Source organism: Penicillium macrosclerotiorum, assembly GCF_028827735.1.
Source record: "Penicillium macrosclerotiorum strain IBT 26536 chromosome Unknown utg000007l_segment0_segment0, whole genome shotgun sequence".
NCBI lineage: Eukaryota > Fungi > Ascomycota > Eurotiomycetes > Eurotiales > Aspergillaceae > Penicillium > Penicillium macrosclerotiorum.
Genome location: NW_026643086.1, coordinates 725090 through 734889, shown reverse-complemented (window position 1 = coordinate 734889; position 9800 = coordinate 725090). Strand labels below are relative to the sequence as shown.

Sequence of the window (9800 nt, the reverse complement as noted above, 5' to 3'; positions counted from 1 at the left end):
TATTACCCTGCTGATATTGGAGATCCCCACAATTATGTACTAGAAAGGCCTAGTCTATACCTCAATGGGATATCGGTATTCCTGTCGGATTAGTTTAGCGAACTTGCAATAGTCCAGTATTAGAAGAGCGCTTTTTGATAGAATGGTCCAAGAAGGTCGCTCAATGGAAGGTGAGGGAATAAACGCCGAACTTAGAACTATTTGCATAACCTGTCTGAGTTCCAGTCGTAGCGTCTGGTGTATATCCACGAGTCTAGGTGTGATAAACGGATTAGCTTTAGCCGAACGCGGCTCTACTATGTCCGGTCAGTGACTTTTGAGCTATGATTCGGAGCAACTTAAACCGTTTTCCGGATGAACATTCTTAGGGATTTCATGAGTGGAGTGCACTACTTCTATGCGTGGATGTATCTTGACGTTCTGACTATAGCTAGGCCAGGCTTATAACGGATAGGGAGGTAGGAAGCGCTATCGTCGAGTATTCCTTGGGAAGTGCGTATAGTGATAATTATAAATTCTGTTGTATAATTTTAAGTGAATACCAGAATTAAGCAACCCTTTCGTTTACGTATAAGCTGTAAATTCAGTCTAAGAGAAATCAGTCATGTAATAATGAGAAAATCCCCACCAGGACGTACACGAGCGACAAAGCCCATGAATTATCGCGGACTCCTACGCTCCTTTGACCCAAAAGAGGCAAGGAAAAAGAGCGAAGAAACAGATCGACCTGGGGAAGGTAAGGCTTAATACTGGGATGAAAGGAGGCCAGGCGGCGATTTTGAGAAGCTGATGACAATAACTCTTCCCGAGTCACAGCCGATAGCAACCCTCGCCACGGTCGACGTTGGTACGGACTGCCAGATAGCTGCTGGACTTGCGCGTTCTGACGGTCGGTATTCGGACGGTAGCCATAAGACCTTGTGTCCATTCCATATAATCCAGGAATTGTCGGGGCTCAGGCTGTACCCACACTGTCGAGCTTTTTGAGGCTGAGACTGAATTGGACGTTTAGCGTCGATATAGTGGAGGGCATCTAAGTTTATATAGCCGATGTTGGTGAGTAGAGACAGCCCAGTAGTGTCGAACGAAACGGAATAGACACCGCGGTAGCCCTCGAGCGTTTGTTTGACCTCGCCTGATGCCGCGTCCCAGACCTTGATAGTCTCGAGCGATCCCGACGCTATAAGTTTCCCATCGGGCGAGAACGCAACCGACCGGACCCAATTGCCATGGCCCTCAAGCGTGTGTTTGACCTCGCCCGTTACCGCATCCCAGACTATGATAGTCTCATCGGCCGATCCTGACGCTATAAGCTTCCCATCGGGTGAGAATACGACCGAGAAGACTATATCGTCGTGGCCATCAAGCGTATATTCAACCTCGCCCGTTACCGCGTCCCAGACTATGATAGTCTCGTGCGATCCCGACGCTATAAACTTCCCATCGGGTGAGAATACGACCGAGAAGACTATATCGTCGTGGTTATCAAGCGTATATTTAACCTCACCCTTTACCGCGTCCCAGACTATGATAGTCTCGTGCGATCCCGACGCTATAAGCTTTCCATTAGGCGAGAATGCAACCGACTGAATCCAACTACCATAGCGGTCAAGCATATATTTAACCTCGCCTGTTACCGCGTCTTGGACCTTAATAGTCTCTTCGCCCGATCCTGACGCCATAAGCTTCATAGAGAAACCGAATGGGACTAACCGGATCCAATTACCGTGGCCCTCGAGCGTATATTTAACCTCGCCTGTGGCCGCATTCCAGACCTTAATAGTCTCGTCGAGCGATCCTGACGCTATAAGTCTCCCATCAGACGAGAATGCGACCGAGAAGACTACATCGCTATGGCTATCGAGCGTGTCTTTAACCTCGCCCATAACCACCTCCCAGACCTTAATAGACTCGTCGAGCGATCCCGACGCTATAAGCTTCCCATCAGGCGAAAATACGACCGACGAGATCACATCGCCGTGGCCCTCGAGCGTGTTTTTGACCTCGCCGGTCGCCACGTCCCAGACTTTTATGGTCTTATCGTGCGATCCCGACGCTATAAGTCTCCCATCAGACGAGAATACGACTGAGAAGACCGCATCGCTATGACCATCGAGTGTGTATTGAACCTCGCCAGTGGCCGCGTTCCAGACCTTGATAGTCTCGTCGTGCGATCCTGACGCTATAAGCTTTCCATTAGGCGAGAATGCAACCGACTGAACCCAATTATTATCGTCCTTAAGTGTGTTTTTAACCTTGCCTGTTGCTGTGTCCCAGACCTTTATAGTATGGTCAGCTGATCCTGACGCTATAAGCTTCCTATCGGACGAGAAAACGACTGAGAAGACTACATCGCTGTGGCCCTCGAGCGTGTGTTTAACCTCGCCCGTTGCCGCGTCCCAGACTTTGATAGTCTTATCGGCTGATCCGGACGCTATGAGTCTCCTATTAGGCGAGAACGTTACTGACCGAATCCAATTACCGTGGCCCTCGAGCGTGTTTTTGACCTTGCCTGTTGCTGTATCCCAGACCTTGATAGTCTGGTCAGCCGATCCCGACGCTATAAGCTTCCCATCGGACGAGAAAACGACTGAGAAGACTACATCGCTGTGGCCCTCGAGTGTGTGTTTAACCTCGCCCGTTACCGCATCCCAGACTTTAATAGTCTCGTCTGCTGATCCGGACGCTATGAGCTTCCCATCGGGCGAGAATGCGACCGACCAGACCGAATAGTTGTGGCCCTTGAGCGTTCGAACTAATGGACTCCAGTGCTTATCTACGGTAGGTCCTGTTAGAACCCATTGTGGCTCCTCTCTTCTAAAAAGATCGCGCGTTAAACTACGAGTCGGGCTAAAGAGAAGCGCCGACACGTATATCTGAAGCGGAGTGTTTTTGATTATCAATCCGTTGTGTAGAAGAAACCGCTGCGCATCTACCGTCAGAGAGAGTAGGCTAGATTCGCTGGACATAGTCTATAGTAGTTTTAGTTTGCTCGTTTACTATTATTGAGGTGCAAGGCTTACCTTTAGGGTCCTTTCCAAGTTTCCTATAGCGAGTACTGTATTGGATAGCGCCCCTAACAGACTTGAAGCCTCCGCCCAGTAAAGGAGGTACCCTTCAAGAAATTTGTGGACTACGCCGCTATCAAGTAGGTCATTTCGTTGCGGTGCCTTGCAAAGGTGGTCAACCCAGTGGACGCAAGAGTACCGTACGGATGCCAGCGGATCTGGAATCGGCGTCTTGAAATCGTCGATAGAGAATCCGGGATAGCGCAGGTTGTAGATGTCCCGACGTAGCGTCTTTATCATGGCCTGTAGCGATTGAAGGAATATATCGCGGTGGGCCTCGGCCATCCCAGTGGGGAAGATTATTGTGTTTACCATGTCGCTCATCAAGTAGTCCTTAGCCGACTGGTGAATAATGTAGACCCGGTCATCTCGTATAGTGAGAAATGAGCCGCACAGCTCTACGACCTCCATAAGCGACTGGGCATCGTCGGAAGACTCGGCATCGTCAGAAGACTCGGCATCGTCAGAAGACTCGGCATCGTCAGAAGACTCGGCATCGTCAGAAGTCTCGGCATCGTCGGAAGACTCCAGATCGTTAGACGACTCGGCACCGTCAGAAATATCCCGTGTACATTTGACCAGGGAGGCAAGCTCAGCTAGGGTTACAGGCCGATACACAAGTGTTACAATAGCAAGAATCCGTTTACAAAGATAAACATCATCCGGATCCTCCAGGTCAAGTATCTGCTGCATCATGCGACCGTATAGAGGATCTAAACCAGGAGGCAACGCTTTTAGCGCCGATAGTGTCTTCTTGGTTCTGATTTTCTCGAGATTCTCACAGACCATGGCCACCCAAAGAAACGTGTTATCTGCTTTCGCGCGCAAGTATTTGTTGACGGTCTCTTCTGTTCTGGAGTCGTACCCCTTGAGCAGCGCCAATTGAGACACCTTGTAACGGATGTAAACATTGACAGCAGCAGCGGTGGACTCGGGATTCAGCTCGAGACTGAGCTTTATTTTATGGTCGACAAGATTTAACTGCTCCTCGATGTCGTGTTTGTTGCGGCTAGAAACGATCCACTTGACGCGGGAAGCAGATGTATTGTCAGTAACGAGCTTCAAAAGCTGCTGCAGGCCAGTCTCGCACTCATCCAGTGCGTCAATTATGATATATACGCTTGCCAGGGTAGGATCTCGCAGCATACCCATGAGAATCTCGGACAGGGCGACGAACGCGTTGGTATCCTCGAAGAGCTTGCTGCTGGAGCGTTCATACTCCACGCGTAGATTCGAGGCAAGCGACGGTTGTTGGACAGCGAGGAGGTAGATTAGGCCTCTTAGCACTGCCGTGGCGTTGTTGAGATTCGAGTCAGTGCCCTGGCAGAAGAAGTATGAGAGGACGGTGCGGGGAGTCGACTGTTCTGCCTGCTTAAGCTGAGCAAGCTGTCGCTCCAGTTCGTCGACAATGCCGATCAGCAGCATAGTCTTTCCCTTGCCTGGGTCGCCTTTGATCCAGAGCAGCTGGCTCTGGTCGTCATTGAGCCATTGTTGGAAGTCCGGGTGGTCGAGGATCCATTTGTACGAGCCCTCCAGTAGGCCACCTTTGGTTTTCTTGATCCGCTCTTTATCGTCGCGGGGGTTGGTCAGGCGCAGGTCGTTTAGGCATTTGTCATTTGTCTTCTTAGGGTTAAAGACGATACTCCCAATCGTCCCTTGGTTGACTCCGAGTTGGAAACCCTGATTATTGTTCCCTGAAAAGGTTATAGTGTCATCGTGAGCCATTCTCGCGTAGGTCGGGGTTAGGCCTTGTGGGGTAGTAGTTGCGCTGTGGTATACGATGGAGCAGACGGCATTGTTCAGTCCCCCTCCCCGCTGCTCAAGTTCCACGTGTTACTGTAAGCAGCCTGTCCGGGCGCCAGCCGGGTTGGTCGCTAAACAGTTGACGGAGCCACGTCAGGAGGCTGTCAGCCCTGGTCGGCCATCGCTTGCGCCGTCGCGAAAAGAGTTTAGCTTGCATGTCAGGTGTAACTTGTCACACTCTAAAGACTTGAAGTCCTCGTGTGTACGCTCAGCTGCTGAAGTACAGCCACCACAGTTTTTGTTTGCATACGCAGCGCTCATTAGTCGACGCGCTTTTTGACAGCCGTCGCAGCGAAGCCTCGATGATTCGTTCACTGTGGCTGACGCTATCCTGTCGGAGACTCATTTCTTTCTTGTAATGGGTGCGATTTCATTCCGTTTAGATACTCAACAGAACCATCCATATAGACACCAGTGACCCACTAGTGTCAACATCACCGTGCAAGCACGGGGAGATCCCACCGGACCGCAACTTAATGGGGTGGGCTCAATAAATAATGGACGCTAAGGCCTTGGCGGTGGGGCCGAGAAAGAGAGTCGAAGAGTGCACAAAGATGCTCACCGCGCTAGCATGCATGCAGCTAGTTGAACAAGGCTGCCTGGAGCTAGATAATGGGCTCTTCCTTGAGAGTCTCTACCTGTGGGCAATTGACGAGTTTTCGGGAAGGTTCGAAGATATACAAACGCCGCTTCTATTCCAACCAGGAGAAGGGTGGGAATATGGGGTAAGTTTTCTAAGTTTCTTCATCGATTCAATGATATCTATGAGCATCGAGTGAAAAGAGACTGAACTATTCCAAGGTCAGTCTTGACTGGGCAGGCTTAGCTGTGGAGCGCGTGACAGGGTTCAAGTTGAACGAATACCTTAAGCAGCTTATATTCGATCCTTTGGGGTTGGAAAATATGTCTATGGTACCGGATGCCGAGATGCGTGGGGAGCTCGCACACATGCACAGCAGAGAAATTGATGGTAAATTGAAACCGAGGGACCACCTTCTTCGAGCTCCCCTGGTTCTAGATCCAAATGATGAAGATGAAGCGGGGAAGCTATTCAATAGTGGGGGTGCTGGGATGTTTGCAAAGCCCCAAGAATATTGTAGTGAGTGGATAAGGCCACCTAGGTTCTTCAACACGGCGAAACAAACAACTTTCACTGACTCTTCAAACGTATGATCAGGAATTCTAGCTGTGCTCCTCAATGATGGCACCTGTCCACGGACTGGAGCGCAGATATTGCGTGAAGAGACTGTACAAGAGATGTTCCGCAACCAAAATACCTCAGTTTCCAGACTTTGGGCGCCAGAGCATGCCGGCTTCTAAGCCAGATCTCACAAATCAGATTCCAGAGCTTTATCCAGTCCCAAATAATTCTCCTCAGGGATGGGGGCTTTCATTCATGCTCAGGACAGCAATGCAACCGGTCGATCGGCCGAGACAGTGCATTGGGCGGGGTTAGCCAATTTATGGTGGTGGTGTGACAGAGGAAAGGGGATTGCAGGCATTGTATGCACACAGATACTACCATTCGCAGACGCCAAAGTTCTTGATTTATGGACTAAGATTGAAATTGAGCTCTACAAAGCGATTGGTTGAATATACAAATCATATGGTCATTTTGCTCGCTATACTTCTATGCTGAAAGGTAATTCTTCCACAACGCTTTACCGTCTTCGTTTAAGGTAAGACTTGAGCAATGATGAATTCATCCCAGCCACAATACCTTATTTGAATTCAAATATCTCGGTTCTTTTTTAATGACCAAACAGAAGCAAGGTTGGACTAGAAATTATGCCAGCATTCATCATTAAAAACCGTTGTCCGGCCATAGAGTAAAGTTAGCCACTAACCAGTATACACCCCGAGGAAGCCTTTTCCGACTGATGACAATCAACAATCAATGTTGAATGTAATTTCTGTTCTTGAATGGTCAAATTCTACTTTTGTTAATTATTCTTGACTTTAAGCAAACCAATGAGGTGCAGTGAAAGAGATCGACAACAAGGCGCTATATTGTTCCTTTTGTGCCTGAAAGGTAAAATAGGTGTCTATTGACAACATCTTGGTTTAGGTTCTCTAGGTTCCCTCAAAATTTTTCATTTCTTTTCAATCTCAAATGCAATCACGTCAATGGATTCTTCTTTAGCCAAAACTATGAACATTCATCACTATCAAATTCTTCAGAAGCCACATTCAGAAAAAAACACAAAAAATATCAAATGTCATAGCCATCCGTGGTATCAGTCTTCAATGCATGCTGATCGTAACTCCGGAAATGCTGTAAACTCACTCATGGCGACACCATATTATTTTGCCCCAGAATCCCTTGCCGCATCAATAGCGCCATATCCATTGACCCGAGACCCCTCCAGCAATGCCTCTTCTTCCTCTCCCTCTGCCTCATCTTCGTTTTCTTCCTCCTCTCCCTCTTGCTTACGGTAGGGGCCTTCTTGCTCGACAATCCAGAACGAAGGCACCACACTACCGAATCCCAGGACGCCTAGCAGCCACCACGGAATGATGACATACCCTTTCTTAACCCCGAACGAAAATGCAGCGCCGATCAAAGCAGGTCCTGCAGCACGACCCAGGGCACTCACACTCGTGCTGACTCCGTTCAAGGTACCGAGAACGTCCAGGCTTGATGCTGAGTTGGCGAGCAGAATTGTGCAGCATGGGACGCCGAAGACCGTGGCGCCGAGCTTTGCCAGCATGATGATTAGGACTGCCGGGATGCGCAGTGCCTCCGGGACTAGGGCGATGAATGGTGTGATGAAGAAAATGATGGGCATGAGAATGGCGGAGGCCTTGTAGCAGGCCAAGGTGCCGTAGCGCTTTGCAATAGGTGGAAAGCAGTAGAACTGGATGACCATACCGATCACGCCGATGATAGTATAAAAAACACCAATTTTTTGGGAGTCTGGTTCGTGGTGATTAGTTTCTGCAGAGTCTGTAGACCAGCACAGTGGAAGGGCAAGGATAAACGGGATGACTTACCAATGCCAAATCCACCAGCAAACTTGAACGGAAGCTGCACGTCGGGATTATCATGAAGCTGTTGCTCCGGATAGTGCAGAAATACGGGGAAGACCGAGTCAAAGGCCATTCCGAGCCCCGAGAGTAGAGTGTAGGATAACAGCACGAGGTTAGACTGCGGGGTGAAGATTTGAGACCATGTAGGCCGTTTGCCAGGCTTTTGTCTCTTTTTCCGCGACCTTGTCTCGGCGGGGAGCAGGGTGGTTTCTTCATCAGAGCCTTTCCACTCCGCCTTTCGCTTCCGGCTTGACGCGCACGAGGCGGTTAGAGCCTTCCCCAACACCAGGCCAGGATCATACCGCTCTTTCTTGGAGTCTAGGGTCTCCTTCAGGAACAGGAAGCCAAAGCCGATCCCGAAGATGAAGAAACAGGCAGAGAACAGGTTCGGCAAGGCGAACGGAAACCGCCGCAGAAACTCGGAGCCGCCAAACAGGTACGGATACTTCTCCGCGGGTCTGGCCAGTGCACCGCCAATGGCTGGGCCGAAGATGCTGCCGATGGTCCAGACAAGAGGCATGATGCTGAACGCACGCGGCTGCAGCTCGCGCTCTGGAACGATCTCCGCGACCATGGTGCGGATAATGCCGACGTTGCCGTTCATCAGGCCGATCATGGCGCGCGTCACGAGCACCATAGACAGTGTTTGCGACATACCCATCATGACTGTGAGCACCATAGTGCAGACCTGGCCAGACAGGATGACTGGTTTTCGGCCAATATAGTCGGATAGTGTTCCCCAAGGGACGGCCATAATGGCTTGGCAGATCGATGCGACCGCGGAGGTGATGCCGGCCCATTTGGCGACCTCGGTTTTAGGGACCCCAACATATTCGATTAGTTCAGGCTGGAACTCGAGTTAGTGGGATTCATCTCATCTCAGACTGTGATAGTATCTTGTCTGAAACAAAGGAAATATGGAAATAGCGGTGGTCTGTGTAAGGGGAGGCCATGAGGTCGGCGAGATGGCCGAGTCCACGCTGGGCGGTGATGGGGAATGTGTTGACAGGCTTTACTTACCAGGTAGGGCAGAATCGATGTGAAGACGACTGCAGAGTTTTATTAGCTGGTCTGCTTGGACAACTGTGATCCTATCACAATGTTATAGGGCGGCGATGACACCTACGGGGTTCGGCGAAGCGACATATTGCTAATCCAGTCAGTCTGACTCCTAACGCGACAGAAAAAAAAAAAAACCTAATCTCGAGCTGGACTTACACAGGATTATGAGCTGCTGCACAGGCAGCTTGGGTTTCTGCATTCTATTTTATTTTTTATTTTTTATTTTTTTGAAACCGCGTCGAGCGAAGTGGTGAAATGCAACATATACGGGGAAGAGAGAGAAAGCAAAGAACGCGAAAGAAACAAAAGCCGGTCGAATCGAGCATCCGGAGATCAGCGCTAGATGCGTCGCATCGACGGGGCTCTACCAATATGACTACTAATACTATGGCGAATAATACGGTGTATGTTGGACCAATTTGGCCAACGATCCACTTTTGGGTGCCCCAACCGCCGCGAGGGACGTGATTGCTAAAGCGAAACGCCGGTCACGATCTCTGTTGGAACTTCAGAAGAACTACTCTACATCGGCCAGCGGATATTGTAGAACACTGGCGTAACGCCTCATAGAGATAATAGACTATATGTTGGCTGAGATAGAGAGAGAGAGGAGGCGCTATATACCATCTAAATCCGAGTTTTATAGACTGAATTTGAGGGAAGAAAACTCGTGCAGGCCCCGCCGCGACCGGGCCACCACTGTCAGCCGACATACCGTTGCATTATGTCCAATCGTAGTTCATTCTGTTGGGCGCCCTTTCCTCTTCACTAGTGACCCACCATCCAATAGAAGCGGCCCAGGTGGATCTTCCGATAGTCGAATCCCGCCGAACTATG

General features: G+C 49.8%; 4 protein-coding genes across 4 annotated transcripts; 1 reads left to right on the top strand and 3 right to left on the bottom strand.

Moving 5' to 3' along the window:
• Window positions 1–743: 743 nt before the first annotated feature.
• N7462_007087 (WD40 repeat domain-containing protein) lies at window positions 744–2969 on the bottom strand (the record flags this gene model as incomplete). Its single annotated transcript, XM_057078805.1, has 1 exon — window positions 744–2969. The coding sequence occupies one exon, from the start codon at window positions 2967–2969 to the stop codon at window positions 744–746; it is 2226 nt and encodes a 741-aa protein (XP_056931475.1).
• Window positions 2970–3002: 33 nt separating this feature from the next.
• N7462_007086 (Pfs NACHT and WD domain protein) lies at window positions 3003–4793 on the bottom strand (the record flags this gene model as incomplete). Its single annotated transcript, XM_057078804.1, has 1 exon — window positions 3003–4793. The coding sequence occupies one exon, from the start codon at window positions 4791–4793 to the stop codon at window positions 3003–3005; it is 1791 nt and encodes a 596-aa protein (XP_056931474.1).
• Window positions 4794–5368: 575 nt separating this feature from the next.
• N7462_007085 (serine hydrolase domain-containing protein) lies at window positions 5369–6191 on the top strand (the record flags this gene model as incomplete). Its single annotated transcript, XM_057078803.1, has 3 exons — window positions 5369–5596; window positions 5673–5970; window positions 6049–6191. The coding sequence occupies 3 exons, from the start codon at window positions 5369–5371 to the stop codon at window positions 6189–6191; spliced, it is 669 nt and encodes a 222-aa protein (XP_056931473.1).
• A 983-nt stretch (window positions 6192–7174) lies between these two features.
• On the bottom strand, window positions 7175–9531 carry N7462_007084 (glutamate carboxypeptidase; the record flags this gene model as incomplete). Its single annotated transcript, XM_057078802.1, has 3 exons — window positions 7175–7788; window positions 7866–8748; window positions 9490–9531. The coding sequence occupies 3 exons, from the start codon at window positions 9529–9531 to the stop codon at window positions 7175–7177; spliced, it is 1539 nt and encodes a 512-aa protein (XP_056931472.1).
• Between the last annotated feature and the right edge of the window lie 269 nt (window positions 9532–9800).